The sequence below is a fragment of the Apodemus sylvaticus genome, chromosome 19, assembly GCF_947179515.1.
Source record: "Apodemus sylvaticus chromosome 19, mApoSyl1.1, whole genome shotgun sequence".
Lineage (NCBI taxonomy): Eukaryota > Metazoa > Chordata > Mammalia > Rodentia > Muridae > Apodemus > Apodemus sylvaticus.
In genome coordinates this window covers 35,274,018-35,294,976 of record NC_067490.1, presented here as the reverse complement: position 1 = coordinate 35,294,976, position 20,959 = coordinate 35,274,018, and the positions used below count along the sequence as shown (strand labels likewise).

General features: G+C 45.5%; 1 protein-coding gene across 1 annotated transcript in view; it reads left to right on the top strand.

Annotated features, from left to right (window-relative positions):
* The first annotated feature begins 8,976 nt into the window (after positions 1-8,976).
* Dcbld1 (discoidin, CUB and LCCL domain containing 1) overlaps positions 8,977-20,959 on the top strand; it is a 99,264-nt gene continuing 87,281 nt past the window's right edge. The window contains exon 1 of the mRNA XM_052164025.1: positions 8,977-9,190. Within this exon, the coding sequence (XP_052019985.1) occupies positions 9,106-9,190 (85 nt within the window). The 5' untranslated portion in view covers positions 8,977-9,105. The remainder of the gene's footprint in view (positions 9,191-20,959) is intronic.

Below are 20,959 nucleotides of genomic sequence, written 5' to 3'. Positions count from 1 at the left end.
GAGCCTCAATAGACAAATTGCCTCTATCAGACTGGCCTACAGGAGTGTCTGTGACATTTTCTTGATTAATGACCGTTGTGGAAGAGCCCAATGTATTATGAGCAATTCTACCCCTGGAAAGAAAGGTGCCGAGCTGGAGAGATGGTTCAGAGGTGAAGAGCACTGACTGCTCTTCTGAAGGTTCTGAGTTCAAATCCCAGAAACCACATGGTGGCTCACAACCATCCACAACGAGATCTGATGCCCTCTTCTAGAGTGTCTGAAGACAGCTACAATGTACTCACATATAATAAATAAATCTTTAAAAGCAAGAAAGAAAGAAACAAAGGAAGGTGCTGGACAGTATAAGAAAGTAACCTGAGCAAGCTATAGGGAACAAGGCAGGAAGAGGCTTCCTCTCCTCTCCAGGATCTGTACCTCAGTTCATGCTTGAGATCCTGCCCTAACTTCTGTCAGTGATGGACTGTGACATGGAAGTATAAGCCAAAGAAACCGTTTCCTCCCACAGCAGTTTAAACGAGAATGGCCTTCCACGGGTTCATAGATTTGATCATTAGAGAGTGATGCTACTTGAAACAGATGAGGTGTGGCCTTGTTAGAATAGGTTCAGCCTTGTTGGAGGAAGGGTGTCACTGGAGGGTGGGGTGGGCCTTGGGGTTCCAAATGCTCAAGGCCCAGGCCCATTCTCTCCCTGTCTCTGTCTGTCTCTGTCTCTCTGTCTCTGTCTCTCTCTGTTTCTCTGTCACTTTCTCTCTCTCTCTTTCTCTCTCTCTCTCTCTCTCTTTCTTTCTTTCTCTCTCTCTCTCTCTTTCTTTCTCTCTCTCTGTCTCTGTCTCTCTGTCTCTGTCTGTCTCTGTTTCTCTCTCTCTCTCTCTCTCTCTCTCTCTCTCTCTCTCTCTCTCCCTCCCTCCCTCTCTCTTCCTACTCCCTGTGTAACTGGATGTAGAACTCTCAGCTCCTCCAGCACTGTCTGCCTATATTCCACTATGCTGCGAATGGACTAAACCTCTGAAATTGTAAGCAAGCCCCAATTAAATACTTTCCTTCATAAGACTTGTCATGGTCATGGTGGTGTGTCTTCCCAGCAATAGAACAGTGTCTAAGACAACTCCCCAAAGTAATTTTGGTCAGCATTTTACCTTAGCAACAGAAAGACAACTTGAACAACACAGTAATAAATGAGCTCAGCTTTATTGCTAAGATACACTTAAATAACATGAAATAGGATAAAAATTATGTGCGAATTCTTAAATACCTGAAGTTAACCATTTCAAATGTCATTTTAATCTAATAATTCTTTTTAAAAAATTAATAACAGCCTAAGGCTGTCAGAGTGGCTTATACCCATAATCCCAGTAATTGGGAGGTAGAGACTGAAGGATCAGGAACTCAAGGCTATCCTCACCTACATAGCAAGTTAGCCAGGTTAGACTACATGAGACCCACTTTCAAATAAGCCTGCCTGGGGATGCAGGTTGGTTGGTAGAATTCTTGCCCAATGCACCACACGTGATCCTCCATTCAGTCTTCAGCAATGCATGAACTGGGTGTGGTGGCGCATGCCTGTAACTAGTTATGAAACCACACTGGGATGTAGCTCAGTGGTAGAATACTTGCCTAGTGTGTTTAAAGTGCCCACGTTCAAGCCCTAGGGCTGAGAAGTAACAAGCAAACTTGGATTTCATTATCTGCTGGTACTGAAGGTGTGCTTCAGTTGGTAAAATGCTCTCTTAGCAGGCAGGAAGCCCTGGGTTCAGTTACTAGAAGCATAGGAAGAAAGCATCCTAGGGCATCTGCAGTCTCAGCGGATGAGTGGTAGTCCCAGGAAGATCTGGAACCCACAGTCATTATTAGCTAAATATCGAGATGGTGGCTGGTGTAGAAAACACCGCTTTCGGTCTTGGTCTCAATCAGTCAATCAATAAGCGAGCACATAAGCAAGGAGCTGTGTTTTAAGAATATAATGAGAGATGGCTCAGCGGTTAAGAGCACTGACTGCTCTTCCAGAGGTCATGGGTTCAAATCCCAGCAACCACATGGTGGCTCACAACCATCTGTAATGACATCGGATGCTTTCTTCTGGTGTGTCTGAAGACAGCTACAGTGTACTTATATATAATAAATAAAAAAAGAAAAAAGAGTATCTTTTTAAAAAAAGAATATAATGAGTCGATTAGGTTGAGTGGACATCAGCCACAAGTCATGGAGATCCTCTGATTGGTATGGGCTTTCAGGACTTGTTGGCCCATACTGATTTCTTCACCAGCCTTTATTCCCATGTTTCCAGCATGCCCCCAGTGCTCCCGTTCTTTCTCTAGTATCACATAACCTTAGTCACATAATAAGAATTGAAAGTGGCTGGGGAAACCTAGGCAATTGGCTTGCTTGATCTATAAACTGGATGTTACACAGAAGCCACAAGTCCCGGTCAGCTGTCCTGATAAGGGGGCACCAGCAACTGCTTCCCTGCTTTTGGGAGAGTGAGAACATGATCTCTTTCCCACTCATCCCATAGTGTGCTTTCTGCTAAGACCAAGCAGTACCTTGATCTGGATAGGTAAGACATTGGGGAAACTGACTGTCAGGAAGGACATAAACTCCAGGCTATCTCAGCCCAGTGGTTCTGCACCCTAAAAAATTTGATGTTCCAAATAAACAGTTCTTATCTTCCTCACACAGCGCTAAGCAATCTGACTAATAAAATTATGGCGTTGAGCCGGGCAGTGGTGGCACACTTGGGAGGCAGAGGCAGGCGGATTTCTGAGTTTGAGGCCAGCCTGGTCTACACAGTGAGTTAGTTACAGCCAGGGCTACACAGAGAACCTGTCTCGAAAAACAAAGCAAAGCAAAACAAAACAAAACAAAACAAAACAAAAAAAATGGCGTTAAGTAATGGCTTACACCTCCCACCCATCACAGAACTCAGAAAGTCAGGAGAATCAGAAGTTCAAGGTCATTCTCTGCTACCTAACAAGTTTGAGGCTTGCTTGGGAAACTGGAGACCCTGTCAGAGAGAGAATGAAGTTACTCCTAGTGATGTCAGAGAAATAAGTAGAAAACACCAATTTTAGATACTGTTTTTTTTTTTTTTTTTTTTAGTCATTTACTTAAAACGCTGCTTGGACTGCCTGTTTGCCAAGCGTGACTTCACTTGCTATCTGGAACAGAATGACTTGAAGGAAAAGCTGAAGCAATGTGGCACTGCCCTTAACAACCTGCTAACTCGCATGCACGCTTCTATAAAAGCTTGCTCGCCTGCCCACCCACCTTGTGGTTTTAGAGTATAAAGTGAGAACATAAAAATGGACTAAGGATCTAACTCTTTCGGGAGCTTGCCTGGCTTTGGTCCACGGTAATATCTCCTCTCTTCAACTCTCACTGGTGTCTGTGTGCTCTTCCCAGGAAGATTCTGGCGGTAGCGAATCACTACCTGAAACAAGGGGCCTGGTGGGGCCACTTGCTAAACTTCAGGTGTGATGTACCCTCCTGATTCTTTGGTAACTCTTGAGTTGAAGTAGAGCCGTGTGCGGAGAGCTTGTTCCCGGAGAGGGAGAGCTGAAAGCTGCGCATGCGTCGAGTGCCTTTCTCAGTGGTCTTGCTTCTCCACTGATGTTTTACATGGACTGCCCAGCTTTCAGTTTCTAACCACCAGCTTCCGCTTGCTTCTTCTCTTCCCTGTTTTCTTACCTTCAGTGCCAAGGCTGAGTAACCATCCTCATTGGAAGGCAGACAATCAGTATGCACATAGGGCCCCGCCTTAATTATCTGTACACTCTTCATGTCCTTTCTGCCCTCTCCTTTCCCTGGAGGCGATATGGTCAATATGTTTACTTGAATGTTTATATACTATGCATTGTGTGCGTGTGCGTGTGCGTGTGTGTGTGTGTGTGTGTGTGTGTGTGCTTTGTTTTTAATATTTTTTCTAAATTCTTTAATCTGTTTTTACAGTCCAGTCTTTTTTTTTTTTTTTTTTTTTTGGATTTGGTTTTTTTGAGACAGGGTTTCTCTGTATAGCCCTGGCTGTCCTGGAACATCCCCCTCCCGGTCTACCCTCTACCGGTTCCTCATCCCATACCTCCCCGCACCACCCCCACCCCTCTACTCATTCCCTACCTCTTACCCCACCATCATCCCACGCCCCAACTCCCCCTACCACCCACTCCCATATCTGGTCTCCAAGAGGATGTTCTCACCTCCACCCCACCAGACCTCCTTACTCCCTGGGGCTCCAAGTCTCTCGAGGATTAGGTGCATCTTCTTTATCTCACTGAGTCCAGACCAGGCAGTCCCCTGCTGTATATGTGTCGGGGGCGTCATACCATCTGGTGACTGCTGCCTGGTTGGTGGCTCAGTGTCTGAGAGATCTCAGGGGTCCAGGTCAGTTGACACTGCTGGTCTTCCTACGGGGTAGCCCTCCTCCTCCTCAGCTTCTTCTAGCCTTTCCCTAATTCAGCTACAGGGGTCCCTGGCTTCTGTCCATTGGTTGGGTGCAAATATCTGCATCTGTCTCAGTCAGCTGCTTGTTGGGCAGCCATGCTAGGCTCCTGTGTGTAAGCACATCGTAGCATCACTAATAGTGACAAGCCTTGGTGCCTCCCCTTGAGCTGGATCCCAAGTTGGGCCTGCCACTGGACCTCCTTTCCCTCAGGCTCTCCTCCATTTTGGCCCCTGCAATTCTTTCAGGCAGGAACAATTCTGGGTCAGAGTTTTTGACTGGGATGGCAACCCCATCCCTCCACTTGATGTCCTGTCTTTCTACTGGTCCTGAGTTCAAATTCCATCAATCCCATGGTGGCTCACAACCATCTGTAATGGGATCTGATGCCTTCCTCTGGTGTGTCTGAAGACAGCTACAGTGTACTCATATAAATAAATCTTTTTTCTTTTTTAAAGTAAGGTGAAATCTTAAGATTAAAACAGGCACAGTCACTTGATGTAAGAATTTGTGGTTTGATATATTTGCTTAGCAATGCTTCTTTATATCATTATATAGAAAAATATAATAGTGGTTGTCTTAGGGTTTCTATTCCTACACAAACATCGTGACCAAGAAGCAAGTTGGGGAGGAAAGGGTTTGTTCAACTTACATTTCCACATTGCTGTTCATCACCTAAGGAAGTCAGGACTGGAACTCAAGCAGGTCAGGAAGCAGGAGCTGATGCAGAGGCCATGGAGAGATGTTCCTTACTGGCTTCCTCCCTCTGGCTTGCTCAGCTTGCTTTCTTATAAAATCCAGAACTACCAGCCCAGGGATGGCACCACCCACAAGGGGCCCTCCCCACTTGATCACTAATTGAGAAAATGCCCCACAGCTGGATCTCATGGAGGCACTTCCCCAACTGCAGCTCCTTTCTCTGTGATAACTGCAGCCTGTGTCAAGTTGACACACAAACCAGCCAGTACAGTGGTTATACATTTACATTTGTCAACCCATCCTGCTGAGCTATATCTGGGCCACTCCTCCCTCTCCTGGCTTGGTCAGTGTTGAGATCAGATTATGTATTCACTACTCTAAGTTTTTTGTTTGTTTGTTTGTTTGTTTGTTTGTTTGTTTTGAGACAAGGTTTCTCTGTGTAGCCCTGGCTGTCCTGGAACTCACTCTGTAGACCAGGCTGGTCTCAAACTCAGAAATATGCCTGCCTCTGCCTCCCAGAGTGCTGGGATTACAGGCGTGCGCCACCACCGGCCGGCTAGTTATTTCTATTGTATAAAAGAGGTATTTTAGCTATGCGTTGCCTTTTCTTCTTCTTCTTTTTTTAAATTACGTATTTTCTTTATTTACATTTCAAATGTTATCCCCTTTCTTGGTTTCTCCTCCGAAAATACCCTATCCCATTCCCCCCTTCCCCCTGCTCACCAACCCACCCACTCCCACTTCCCTGTCCTGGTATTCCCCTACATTGGGGCATCGAGCCTTCTCAGGGCCAAAGGCCTCTCCTCCCTTTGATGTCCAACAAGGCCATCCTCTGCTACATATGCAGCTGGAGCCATGGGTTCCTCCATGTGTACTCTTTGGCTGGTAGTTTAGTCCCTGGGAGCTCTGGGGCTACTGGTTGGTTCATACTGTTGTTCCTCCTATGGGGCTATGCATTGTCTTACGAGGTTCCATTAAAAATAAAAATAAGCCAGGCAGTGGTGACACACGCCTGTAATCCCAGCACTTGGGAGGCAGAGGCAGGCAGGTTTCTGAGTTTGAGGCCAGCCTGGTCTACAGAGTGAGTTCCAGAACAGCCAGGGCTATACAGAGAAACCCTGCCTTGAAAAAACCAAATCCAAAAAACCAAAATAAATAAATATAAAGAAATGTTCCAAAAAGGACTTATTTTCACTTTAATGGCTTGAGTTCGCCTTTGTGTAACTTAAGTGCTGGGACTGCAAACATGTGTCACCCCACCTGGCTCTGCCTGCTATTTCTCTGAGACACATCCTCACTCTATAGCCTGGGCTGTCAGTGAAGTCCTGCCTCATCCTCTAGAATGTTGGAGTCGCAAGCTGGTGTCCTATGCTTGGGTATTGTGTTTCTCTTAGCTTGTGGGAGTTGGATTTCCTTCCAACTTCTGGGGTTCCAGAAGTTCAGCTTTGGTCCTGCAGCATCTTTACTGCTAGTGACCTCTGTGGGGTTTTTGTACAGAAATGTTTCTTCATGTTTGAGAAAAAAAAAATGGTATAATGGAAGTCTGTGTGACCGTCTCACCTCCAGATCTTTCCCTTTATCTGGCTGAGGACTTCAAGATCGAAAGATAAAACTATTCACAAAGTATTGACTGAGATGAATGAGGTCACCAGGGCCCCCACGACTCAATGGTATCCTCAGTGGTCAACAATGCTCCTGGTCGTCTTTGCTTGTCAGTCCGGCTCACAAGAGTTGAACTTGCTAGAGACAGCCAGGAGCTGTCCAAATTCACTTTCTTCGAAATAAACTTAAGAGAAGGACCTGATGGCTCAGCGGATAAAGGGTCTGCTGTCAAACAAGACAGATCTGAGTTCAAGCCTGGAGTCCTGCAAAATGGAAAGACCGAAGGAACACTCACAAACACCCCCTCTCTTCCATGGGTGGAGCCACACGGACACACAAAACAAAGAAAAATGGGATTTAAAATTTCTAATTGAAAGTCTGGTTTGGTGGTCAAATTAATCTTAGCACCTGGGAAACAGAGGCAGGTGGGTATCTGTGGGTTCCAGGGCAGCCAGAGCAATATAGTTAGGTTCCGTCCCAAATAAAACAAAAGAAAAATTTATTTTTCCAAAGGAAAGAAAACAAGGAGGTGAAGTTAGTGAATGTTTTCTTACCGAGGTAAATTTTTATGGTGTGTGTGAAGATACTCAATGTATTCATGAAAGAATATTTACTTTTGATTCCAACATAAGACTCCTGTTTAAGTACCTCCTTCGCACTCCAGATCTTTATATAAGTATTTATTTCGTCTCTATGACAACCGGAGAGGAGTTAATATGAAGGCAAGGGAATCTGTGGCAGTCAGAGGCTGGCTCTCCACTCAGATCTAAGGAAGCCTCGGTTGGAAGGCTTTCCTCTGAGGTTGCCACAGAAGAAGGTGCAAAGTCCGTGGCCAAATCACACCTTGAATCTCAAAAGTTAAAGTGTAAACCAGGCAGGATGTGAAGGCCTGCCTGTATTCCCCTGACTCTGAGAGGTAGGGGAAGAAGGATCAGAGGTTCAAGGTCAGCCTCTTGCTGCTTACCAAACTCAATACTAGCCAGGGAAACAAGAGAATCCCTCTCAACACAGACGACAACCGCAATCTCAACAACAACAACAACAACAACAACAAAAACAACATTTTTAAGGCAAAAAGTTATCCACACCTGTCAGTTTAGGCCTAGAGTTAGGGAGTGGAGAAGATTCCAAAGATCACTTGGTCTTAGAAGGTCTGGCCTTCCTCTGCCGCCTAGAGACCCCCTCCCACATTGCACCCCTAGATGTAATAATTCCCAGAGGCCACGAGGTGGTGTGAGAGTTAGAGCTAAGGGTGTGGCCTCGCAGAGGAAAGTCAGGGAACCTAAAGGGAACAAGTCCTTAAAACGAGTATTAACCCTTTCTCTGTCCAGTTTTACAACCAGGACTCCAAGTGAACGACTCAGTAATAGCCTCCAAACTCTTCTGCGGTCCGCCCAACCTCTCTCAAGACTCTCCCACCACCTCAGAGAGGCGCCTCAATCACTGCTCAGTCGGAAGTCTTCCAGACTTCTCTGAGGACTCTGCAGTTTACAAATCTCTTACTGGCCCTCCTCTGTACAGCTCTTCCCACAACTGGCCAGGCACCCACCTGTCTACCGAGCTCCAGCTACAACTGGCCCCTTCCCGCCCCTTTAATCCTCTGAACAACCTGGGCACGAACTCAGTTCTCTGCCTTTTATTCTCAGAGAGGGCATGGTTCCCAGCTGCCTTCTCACCATCCAATTAGATCTCTCCAAATGTGCTCCAAATACACTGTCCTGATTGCAGTTTGTAGTGAGCGATTATTTCTAAACTCTGCAAATGCCACGTGGATTTAAGCACCCAGTCATAGTTAACAGTTGAATTAAACAACGGAATGAATGAGGAGAGAGAAACTATGAATGGATGAATGAATGAATGAATGAATGAATGAATGAATGAATGAATGAATGAATGAATGAACTTAAACTGTGTTTTACGAGCCAGTGCCATCAAACCATCAGATTTCGAGTGCCTCGCATAGCCTCAGTGGACTAGCTCTAGGGTGGAGCTGACAAAGTGCCGGAGGGGCGGAGTCTCTGTGAGCCCCCGGGCTCCGCCAGGTGATCTTTTGATTCTCATTTTCAAGTGAATCCGGGCAGGTGGCGCGGGGGCGGGGTGGGGTGGGGACGAAGCTGGGCAACCCCCCCCCCCCTTGGGAGACCGGAGGTTTGCTGGTCACCCCGAGGAGGGGGTGGGACGGAGCGGGGCGGGGCAGGGCGGGGAGGACACGCCCTCTCGCGGGCGCGGACCGCCCAGAGGGATCTGTGCCGGGTGCCCGCGCTGCGCTGCGCTGCGCCGGGCCGCGGAGGAGGCTGCCCCAAGTGGGCAGCGGCAGGGTAGGGCAGGGCCGGGAGGCCGATCCTGCGGGTCTGGAGTCCGGTGGGACCATGGGGACCGGGGCCGGTGGGCCGGGTGTCCTGGCGCTGCTGTTCGCCGTGTGCGCTCCGCTCCGGTTGCAGGCGGAGGAGCTGGGTGAGTGACCGGGGGACTCGGGGCTCCGGGAGGGCTGCGTTGTGGGCCTCGGGGGAGCCTGCCGAGGGGCGGGCTTTCTCCGCCAGGCGGGGGATGGACTGAAGTCAGAGGGTGCATTTCTGATCGCGCCCAATACTCCTTTCTTCCCCCGCATAAACGAGCCCGGCAGCTTGGCGCCTGTTCTCCCGCTGCCTTCGCGGTGTCCCCGCCCGGCCACTTAGTTCCCCAGACTTCCCTACCCTTCCCGGCGGGTGCTACTGGCCTGGCCCCGGTGCACACCCGGCGTTGCCCCGCCAGCTCCTGCAAGTGGGGGTGCTTCTGCGGGGCTGCCCCGGAGCCCACTGCAGATAGGGCCCCCGTTGCCTCACGCGTGTCCGGTGGTGACCAGAGTTGGAACCTTGCGGCTCGGGTCCCTCAGGGGTATGTGAGCGAGTCGACTGCGGCCCAGGCTGCTTTTCCTCTGTAGCTGCTCGCTTTGGCTTCCAGCGCCACCGAATTTACTCAGTCTACCAGATTAAGGCAGGAAACTGGTTTCTCAGCACTTCACATGGCCCTACTTCATTAATCTGCTTTAATTAGTTCTCCTTGGATAGGATGGGCCAGCTTTCTGTCGTTTTTTTTTTCTTTCAGTTTTTGTTTCTCTTCTTTCCTGCCTTTGCTCCTCTGTAACTGGGGTTAATTAATGGCAGTGAGTTTATGCAGAATACTTGAATAGCGCCCCCGCTATGCTTTCGGGGGGGGGGGGGGACAGAAATCGAAGCTAAACTCATCGCTGGAATTCTTTTCATTGAACAATGTATTCGTTCACCCAAACATTCAGCATGTTGATAGCATTAAAAACACAAAACAAAACTGTAAAGTTATTTTGTTTTAGAGTTACGCTGTGTAAGGTTTTATGAATGCTTCATAAATGTGCTGTTTTTTATTTGGGCTTTTGGCGGTGCTCGGGATCCTGTGTAAGGCAAACCTTCCAACAGCCGAATTATATTCCAGTCACTGACTTTTAATAATTGAAGACACGCTCTCAAGTCGATGTTTGAGGATGTAACATTTCACATTTATTTGGTGTGGGTTTTAAAGAGGATTTAGTTTTTAATGATGTGTATTTGTGTCTGGGTTGAGATACAGGCATGTTGAGTGCAGATGCCCACCAAGACCTTAAGCGTCTGATCTCTTGGACCTGCAGTTACAGGCGGAAGTGAGCCTCGTGGGGATGGGTGCTGAGATTCAAGCTTGGGTCTGCTGAAAGAATAGTATGTGCGTTTAACCGCCCCCCCCCCCCAGACATCTTCGCAACCCCATTTTACAAATTTTTATTTAATTTCTTGTAATCATTAATATTTGCTGTTTGAGACAGGGCTTTATTTTTGTGCCTCAAGCCAGCCTGGAACTTATATGGAATACAGACCACACTTGAATTCATGACAACCCTCTCCTTGCCTCCCAAATTCTGGGAGTGCCGATATCAACCAGCTCAGTTGATTGATCTATTTGTTTCTGGCTTTTGCCTATTTCTTCTTAAAATATTTACTTTCTTTTAAATTTATGTCTATGATTGTGAGGTGCACATGAGTGCACAGAAGCCCCCGTGACTAGAATCCCTTGTGACCACCTGATGTGGGTGCTCAGTACTGACCTTGGGTCCTCTGCAAGGGCTATCTCATCTCTTTAACTGCCACAGCTCATTTTTTTCTTTCTGTTTTCCTTTCTTGCTTTTGTTTATTTGTGTGAGACAGGATCTTTTGCAGACTTCCTGCTTCAAACTCACTGCTTAGCCTGAATGCCTGCTCCTCTTTCCTAGGCCTCTGAAGATGGTATTGTTTGTAGTCTGTGAGTCCGCCTCCCAGCAGGCCCTCCACATGAAAAGGCTTGCCTGGGCTGAGGACTTCAGAAGATGATTGTTTAGATTCGTAGCCAGCTTCAGATTTTAGACCTTGTTGCCTTTGACTGGTGGAAGATGCTGTCTTTAGGGTTATTGTGGAACATCCTGGGTATTTAGGACTTTAAAATAAATGAGCACTCGCTCACCTTTAGCTGAGACACGTTGGAAACAGAGGCAGGAGGATTGCCTCCAGTTTAAGGCTAGTCTGGATGGCATAGTAAATGTCTGGCCAGCCAGGGCTGCATTGCAAGAGTCTGTCAAAATAACAATCCACCAAACAAACAAACAAACAAAGAAACAAACAAGTGTGGGAATTCACACAACCAAGGTAAAACTTAAGTTTGGGATATTTGCTGAAAGACTTTTTTCTTTAAACTCTCATTTTTTAATTGTCTGTATACTATGTGCATGTGTGTGGAGATAAGAGAATAATTTGCAGGAATCCTTCCACCAAGTGGACTCCAGGGATCGAACTCGGGTCCTCTGGCATGAGAGCAAACCCCTTTACATCTTAACTACCCTGGTTTTTGGTTTTGGTTTTTGAGGCAAGGTCTCACTCACTCTGCAGCCAAGAATGGCCGAGAGTTCCCTCTGTAGCAAGGCTGCCCTCACACTTGCTGTTTAACCTAATCCTCCTGCTCCTAGCTCCCAAGTGCTAGGACTGCAGCCTGCCCCATCACTTATGGCTTTCACATCTGTGATCTTCATAAATGTAAACATCCATACAGACTTTAGGTCTAGGGATTTGCTTCAGGGTCCAAGTTATGGGACCTGGTGTCTTAGTTTGGGTCTCCATGGCTGTGAAGAGATACCGTGGCCACAGCAACTCTTATAAAGGCAAACACTTCATTGGGGCTGGTTCAGAGGTTTAGTCTATTATCGTCATGACACGAAACATGGTAGTGTGCAGGCAAACATGGTGCTGGAGAAGGGGCTGAGAGTTTTACATCTTGTTTCCTCAGGTCACAGAATGAACCGACTTGAGATTCTGAGACCCCCAAATCCCACTCCCTAGTGATGCACCTCCCCCTCCAAGGCCACACCTCCTAATAGTGCTGCTCTCTATGAGCCTATGGGGCCATTTTTTATTCCAGTCACCACAGCTGAAGAGTGTTAGGTATGAAGTCAGCACTCTCAATGCTTAGCATTAGCTTACTATATTGACTTGGACCTTGTTCCTGGAGTATGGCACTTCCTGGTTACGCCGCAGTGTCCTGGATATGCCTGGCTACCAATATCTGTGGAAGCTTTGCAGTTTGAGCTTCCTAATCTTATTTATTTGTTGTACTTTTTTAAAACCAACAAAACAACCACACAGAGTTTGGCTGTGTGGCCCAGGCTTGGCCTTATCTCAGTTCTAGAGAATAAAATGCCCTTAATTCTTCTAAAGGTATTCTGTGCTTGTGCTTTGACAATTTCATACAGGTATGTCTTGTATTTTGATCATTTTCACCCCCATTTCCCTCTCTTACTACCTCTGACCCCCTCTGTTCCCCAACAAGTCCCGCTCTAACTAACCCGTTTGTGTGTTTGTTTGAATCCACTGAGTTTGTTAGAGTTGCTGCTTGGGCATGGCTGTGGGCTTTACTGGAACATGGGCGATTTGCCAGCACATACACCACTGAAGAAAAATGACCTCTTTTCCAGCAATCCACCCGCCAATAGTTCCTTATCTAGGGTGGAGCCTCTCTGTTATCATCCCAGAAGGTTTCCTGACTCACTCCTGTGCTGGTCTTCTGCAGGGTAGCCACCACTACAGCAGGGTAGCCACCACTACGGCTGCTCTGAGTTCTTGACTGTACCATGCATGTTATATTCAGAAGACAGTACTTCATAAAATTCTTACCCATCATCTGGCTTTTACATTCTTTCCAAAATGCCCTTGATTGTTGTGATGAAATCTGAAAATCCTGATTCACCAAAGACACGTGCATATGGGGAGAGGGGGTGCTGATTTCCTCCAGTGATTTAAATATTGGCAAAAAATGAAAGCAAGCAATTATTACTTTGAAGATCATCTCCTGGATGCTTACAGATTGCATGGCCAACTCAGGGTTTATTGCTGTTGTACTGTTATTGTCTAATCTTCATCAGTAATTTTGGTAGACACGTGACCTGCTGTTATTTGATGTTTTAGGGAAGTGGCTTTTTTAAAAAAGCAAGTACAAGTTTATTCTGGCACCTTCTACTTCGTTATGCCTTTGTGCTGACCTTCCTGGATCTTATCTGTCCCTGGGACTGTCCCCATCCCCCCCCCCCCTCAGCCTGCCCTGCAGGCAGGCAAAGTTCCCGTTTCTGTCACCCTTGCCTTTTAAGCATCTAATAGAGACACTCTGAATATTTCTGAGTTGAACTGAATAATCCCCTTGTGTTTTGGAGATACTTTCAAACCATTTTCCAATTAGTAGAAAGAAGAGAGTAAAAGAAAGCTTAATGAAATTTCTTTATATAAGTACCATCTACTGCTTCCACTCAATAATTGTGTTTGCCAAGCCCAGCGCCCTTGACATACTTAGTTTTGTATGTAAAGATGACATGTAAGCATGGCACAGAAGAGAATGTGCCAGCAGAGCAGTCTGCCCAGAGCTCTTGGTTCTGGTGGAATGAATGATTTGCAGTATTCAAAAACACTTGTCCCTCAGATCTGGGAACAAAAGAAAACATGTTCAAGAAGTCAGCCAGCAAGTCACAGAATGTCCTTACAGCAGGACTTGAACCCTGCATAATCGATCTTTCACATGCTTTGGTAATGTTTCATAATTTGAACTCCTTAACTTTGTGGTATAAAGTAGAGTTGAAAATCATGAAGAACCCACACTTTGAAAGTTGTTGGCCCTCTTACCATTTATAAGGAATTCTGAAGTGTGTTTCTTTGGAGTTTTTTGTTTGTTTGTTTGTCTTTTGGTTTTGTTGTTGTTTGTTTGTTTGTTTGTTTGTTTGTTTTGTAATGCAGGCTGGTCTTAAACTCTCTTGTTAGGTAAAAATGACCTTAAGTTCTTGATTCCCCCTGTATCTATCTTACAAGAGCTGGAAGTAGAGGCATGTACCACTCTCGCTGGGTGTTGTTATTGTTGTTGTTGTTGTTATATATTCTGTTTGTTTGCTTTTTGTGGTATTGTTTTGTTTTGAGACATGGGGGCTCATTGTGTAAGCCCTTGCTTGCCTGTACAGGCATGTGCCCCTACATTTAGCCCTCATATATTTTTAAGATGCATAGGGAAATGAATTAATTGCAGACATTTTAGTTGTGTTAAGGTAGGAACACCAAGGGCAAAACTTCTTTAGAGACTCACACCTCATGGAGGTTTGGACTGATCTTTTTGCTTGTTAACATCCTAAAACTTTAATGCAGGGAGTGAGCCCACTCTGTCCTTGTATTGCATATAATCTACTAAACACTGCATTCAATACACAGTCAGGGCCTCAGTGTTCGTTTGGTGCTTTATTCTTTTTTTTTTTTTAAGATTTATTTATTTACTGATTTATTTATTTAATGTATATGAGCACACTGTAGCTGTACTGATAGTTGTGAGCCATCATGGAGTTGCTGGGAATGTTGAATTCAGGACTCCTCCTCTCCAGTCAGCCCCACTCCAGTCTCACCTCCCCCACTCACTTAAGCCTAAAGATTTGTTATGTCTAAGTACACTGTAGCTACAGTATACTATCTCCAGATATTGCCAGTGTGGCTATCTCCAGATATCTCCTTACCAATGGTTGTGAGCCACCATGTGGCTGCTGGGATTTGAACTCAGGACCTTTAGAAGGGCAGTCAGTGCTCTTAACCACTGAGCCATCTCTCCAGCCCTAGATGCTTTACTCTTATTCCTGTCTGTACTGTTAACTTGACAGTTAATCAAGCTTTCTCATGCTTCCTCTCCTGCTGTTTCCCTGTCTGTACTCCAGTCTGTCTAGCTTCACTAGTTGAAGCTAGTGCTTCCTGCTTCTCCAAGATGTCAGGCCCCTTCTACCTTAGAGCGTTTGCATGCACTGTTTGTTCTCCGGGCTTGCAGCTGGGAGCCTTGAGTATCCACAAGGCTGGGGCCCTCCTGTTCAGATGTTACCATTGGTGTGGACTTTTCCCAACTGCTGTGTCTTAGTAAGGGTTTCCATTGCTGTGAACAGGCACTATGACCAAGGCAACTCTTATAAAGGACAACATTTCACTGTTCATGGCTTACAGGTTCAGAGGATCAGTCCATTATCATCAAGGCTGGAAACATGGCAGCACCCATGTAGGCATGGGGCTGGAGGAGTTGTTAGTTCTATGTCTTGATCCAAAGGCAGTCAGAAGACTGTCTTCTGCTCTGGGAGGAGCCTGAGCTTAGGATGAGACCTCCAAAGCCACCAGCACAGTGACACACTTCCTCCAGTAAAGCCACACTTCCTAATAGTGTCACTTCCCATGAGCCAAGCATATTCAAACCACCGTACACTGGAAGCCCTGTCCCATTCCCAGAGCTCCTTATCCCCTTTCTCCATCCTGTTTTATTTAGAGCACTTGCCTTCTTCAGGTGGAGTGTACCATTTACATTTTTATTAATGTGAGTGTCTTTCTCTTACTGGACTGTAAGGTCCAGGAGAAGGTTGTGTGTTGGACAGTGCCTGGAGCATGCTCAGTAGGGTGCTGAGCTCACTGAGGATGGCGTAAGAAGGTGATAGAATCATATGCCCGCCTCTTGCTGAGGTCCCAGGATCTGACTGGCTGAGAATCAAAACCTAAACACAGAAAAATAATGAGATTGTCTGACTCAACAGTTGTTAGTGAATAAACAATCTGAGAGTAAGGATTTAATAGAACTCAGGCTGGTGAGTTGGCTCAGCTGGTGAATTTGCTTGCCACCAAACAAGACAACCCAAGTTTGATCCTTGAGACCCACGTGGCAGAAGGAGAGAACTAGTTGTTCTTTGGCTTCCACGCATACAACAAGGCAAGCATGGCCTGCCCTCCTCGATGCACACACAGCAAAACAAATGAAAAAGAACTTGCTCTAGTGTGAGAAGTCTGGCACTGAGGACGAAAGGCTAAATACCATCAGAGACCAGGAAGATTCTTAAGAATTAGATGGTGAAGTAATTCCTATGGAGGAAGGCTCACCATTGATGTTATCCTCCAGATGTTAATTTCTTGTTTTGTATACATTAAAAACTATATAGTTGCTTGGACACTTATTTGATGTGTGTGTGTGTGTGTGTGTGTGTGTGTGTGTGTGTATGTGTGTGCATGCACGTATAACTCAGAATAGAAATGAAGTTGAACCTCTAAGGCCTGGCACACTGATCCAGATCCAGGCGAGACTTGTGATTTCTTTTAAGAGGGAATGAGAATTGAAGAGGCTGTGTTGTCCGGGGGTGAAGAACTAGCTGGAGAAAGCACTCAGATTCATGAATCCAAGCCTGATTATTTTACCACTAGTACCTGGTACAGAGTCTGGCAGATAATGGCTCCAAATAACTATTTCCTGAGTCAGTGTCTGGCTGGGGCAGTTACTCTACTTCAGCTGAGATTTGGAAGAAAGAGGGAAAGAATAAAATTCCCAAAGGGATTCCCAACGGCATTAGTATCGGTACTGTTTGTACAGCCTTAGAAAGTGTGCCAGCGCTCCACCACTCCAGCAGGAGAAGAGAGAGGAAGAACTTAAAAGAGGAAGGTTTACTTTGGCTCACGGTTTTAAATGTTTCAACCTAAGGTTAACCCACTGGGTAGTTTTCTGGGCTTGTAACAAGGCAGAATTTAGGAGTATGTGGTGGAATAGATGTGCATATAGTGCAGTCAGGAGGCAGAAGCAAATGAACAAGGAACCAGGGGCTCCATACACCCTGTGAAAGCAAGCCCCAGGAACCTGCGTCCTGCAGACCTCACCTCATAAAGCTCCTGTCATTTCCGGTAAGTTATTAATCTATGAATTCTTTCATAGATTAATCCATTGGCGAGGCCAGAACCCTCATCTTCTAAGCCGTTCACAGAAGCTCATCTCTACTTCTGTTGCACTGGGGACCAAGCTTTCAATCGTTGGCTTGGGTAGACACTGCAGATCCAGGCGACAACAGCCATGTCTGTGTTCAAGAAAATAGCAGAGTTCAACTCTGGACGTTCTGAGGTTTCAGAACCCTCTCTTAGGCAACAGCCGGAGAGCTGCTGTGAGTTAGGCGCTTGCCACTCTGGGAATAGGACAGGTGAACTAGTGGCTCCCCTGAGAGCCATAGATGTGTGCCCATGTGAGGTCATGTGAGGGTAATAACTAGGCATTAGTGACTTGACTCATGGAGGTGCATTGTCCAGTGTTCATTTTTGTTAAATATTAGGTAGAAACAAAATACAAATAAAAAATATTTATGAAGAACAATAACTTTTATATCCTGTGTATCTCAGGCTGGCCTTGACATGTGGTCATGGGTGACCTTACGTCTTGCTTCTACCTCAGTGCCAGGATTACCCGCGAGTTTCTCCAGACTGGCCCTTTTTGGTATTTTGAAACAGGGTCTGCTCTGTAGTCCTTGTTGGCCTTTAACCTGCCGTGGTGGTTCTGCAGCCGTCCGAGTGCTGAGATTACAGGTGTGCACCCCTCCTGCATTCTGACTCAACGCCGTTGCTTTTCCATCTAATTCAATTACGGTAACTTTGAAAGCTATGAAAGGAACTGAGATTTAGAAAGATGGAGTCCTCTCTCGTGGGCATATGCACTTTGTGTGTGTCAAGTGGGATGTAGGGACATTGCTAACACTCCCAAATGCCTTCACTTTGTCCCTACTCACACAAGGAAACCATTGTATGCTTGTGCCCAGGGGAAAGCTACTTAAAGAAATTTTGGAGGACCCGATGCCAGAGAGTAATTTGTATATCCATGATTTCAGTGAACACTCTTTGTTTTCTCTTAGGGGTAATCACATTTGACTTTTGAAAGTCCTAATTAATAGCTAACCATTTGCTTCTGGGACACTGTGATAAATTCAAATTACACAATACAGAAACAAAGGCCATGCAGTCTTCGGGATTGTGTCATAAGGCTTATTTTCCCCTCAAGCCTTGTGCTTTATACCTTACTAGATTCTCTGTCTGCCCCCACTGATAGGCTGTTCTCTGGTCAGTCAACACCGATTGCTTGCCCTGTACATGTTATTTATGTCTGCTCCAATAAACATTTACATCCTCTGTGTTTTTTTCCCCATAGTTGACATTCCTGAATAGCAGAGTGGCTCTGGACCTTAGATCCTGGGGTTTGATATTCAGAGTCAAAACAAGCCTTATTAGCATGTTGACAATACTGGGTCCCAAGTTTAGGAGTAGAAATTGAGGATAAAGCTACCCTAGATTGGTAATTCAAACACTTTTCATTTTTAAAAAGATTCATTTCAACATCCCTATGATATCGAGTACTCTTTTAGTTTCTTCTCCCTTCTCTGAGGGCATTTGGCAGGGCCAGCAGGATAATTCTCCCGGAGAACGTTTAGAAATGTAAAATTTCCAGAGTGGTTGTACCAATTTGCAACCCCACCAGCAGTGGAGGAGAGTTCCTCTTTCTCCACATCCTCGCCAACGTCTGCTGTCTCTTGAATTTTTAATCTTAGCCATTCTGACTGGTGTAAGATGAAATCTCAGGGTTGTTTTGATTTGCATTTCCCTAATGACTAATGAAGTTGAGCATTTTTTAAGATGCTTCTCCGCCATCTGAAGTTCTTCGGGTGAAGATTCTTTGTTTAACTCTGTACCCCATTTTTTAACTCTGGAAATCAGTCTGGCGGTTCCTCTGAAAACTGGGCACCTCACTTCCAGAAGATCCTGCTATACCACTCCTGGGCATATACCCAGAGGATTCCCCAGCATGTAATAAGGATACATGTTCCACTATGTTCATAGCATAATTATAATTTATAATTTATAACCTATTTATAATTGCCAGAAGCTGGAAAGAACCCAGGTATCCCTCAACAGAAGAGTGGATGCAAAAAATGTGGTATACATACACAATGGAGTACTATTCAGCCATTAGAAACAATGAATTCATGAAATTCTTAGACAAATGGATGGAGCTGGAGAACATCATACTAAGTGAGCTAACCCAGACTCAAAAGATGAATCATGGTATGCACTCACTAATAAGTGGATACTAACCCAGAAAACTGGAATACCCAAAACATAATCCACACTTCAAATTAGGTACAAGAAGAACGGAGGAGTGGCCCCTGGTTCTGGAAAGACTCAGTGAAGCAGTATAGGGCAAAACCAGAACAGGGAAGTGGGAAGGGTTGGGTAGGAAAACAGGGGGAGGGAAGGGGACTGGCGGGACTTTCAGGGAGTGGGGGGCTAGAAAAGGGGAAATCATTTGAAATGTAAATAAAAAATATATCAAATAAAATAAAAAAAAGAAAAATTAAAAAAAAAAGAAATGTAAAATTTCCAAATCCTGAGCTTTAGCAAGCTCTCAGGGTGCTTGTCAGCGGTGACGCTGAAGAGGCAGTGCTTTAAACCGCAAGTCCATCATTTCAGAGCAGCTTTTAGGGACCACATGATTGGAAGCAAAACGAAGGACCTCTGTTGGAGGTGAAATAGTGTTTCTCAATAGACAATTTCCTGACTAATCTAGTAAACAGTACTTGAATAATTAAAAAGGAAGGGTAATAATTTCTCATGTAATTTTTATAAGAAGCCCTGAATTAAACATGACTATTTATGACTATTTTCTCCACAGGCTTTGGGGTTTTTTTTGTTTTTTTGTTTTTTTTTTTTCTTTTTGTCTGTCTGTTTGTTTTGGTTTGATTTTGGTTTGCTTTGACTTGAGCTCCAGCCTCAACAGTGTAGCCCAGACTAGGGTAGAACTTAGTATATAGCCTAGGTTGGCCACAAACTTAATGTCAATCCTTTTCCCTAAGGCTCCCAGGTATGGTGGATGTGGGCTACAAGCCTGGCGCGTGTGTTCATTTTTTTCTTTTTAACATGGGGTCCAAAGATTCAGAGATCAGACTTGCTCAGCAAAGCACCTGTACCCACTGAGCGATCTCAATGGCCGAACGTTGTTTTTTGAGACAGGGCCTCGTGTAGTCCAGGCTGACCTTTAATTTACTGTGTAACTAAAGATGGCCTTGAGCTCCTGACCCTACTGTATCTATACTGCAATGGTGTTGAATTGATATGGGCCCCATAGATGCATGTGTTTGATGTTTGGCCTATAGGAACTGGTACTGATTGGAAGTGTGACCGTGTTGGAGTGTGTCACTGTGGGGATGGGCTTTGAGGTCTCTTATGCTCAAGCTGCACCCAGTGTGGCACTCAGTCCCCTTCTGTTGTTTTCAGATAACGGTGTAGAACTCTCAGTTCCTTCAGCACCATGTCTGTCTCGATGCCCCCATATTTCCCACCGTGATGATAACGGACTAAACCTCCCCAGTGAAGTTAGCCAGTCCCAGTTAAATGTTGTCCTTTATATGATATGCCTGGGCCATGGTGTCTTTTCACTGAAATAGGACTATAACTAAGTGGGTAGCACTAAGGTAGATGATGTGATCTATAGGACTATAACTAAGTGGGGTTGTGTTGTGATAGGCCTGACAATGCTTTTGTTTGGAGGAATGTGGATTTGGGTGCTTTGGGTTAAGAAAGCAGTAGAATGCTTCAAGCATCACCTACTGGGATATACTAGTAGAAACATGGAAGACAGTGACGCTGAGGGCGATTTGAACTGTGGGGGCCTGGCTCAAGAGGTTCCTGAGGAGAATTTTAGTATGTTGCCTAGACAATATTCTTATGATATTTTGATGAAGAATGTGGCTGTTTTTTTGCCCTTGTCTGAAGTGTGCCTGAGGCCAAAGTGAAGAGGTTTGGGTTATCTCCATTCACAAAGGAAATCTTTAAACAGTCTACTATAGACCCTGTTGAGGGGTTACTACTG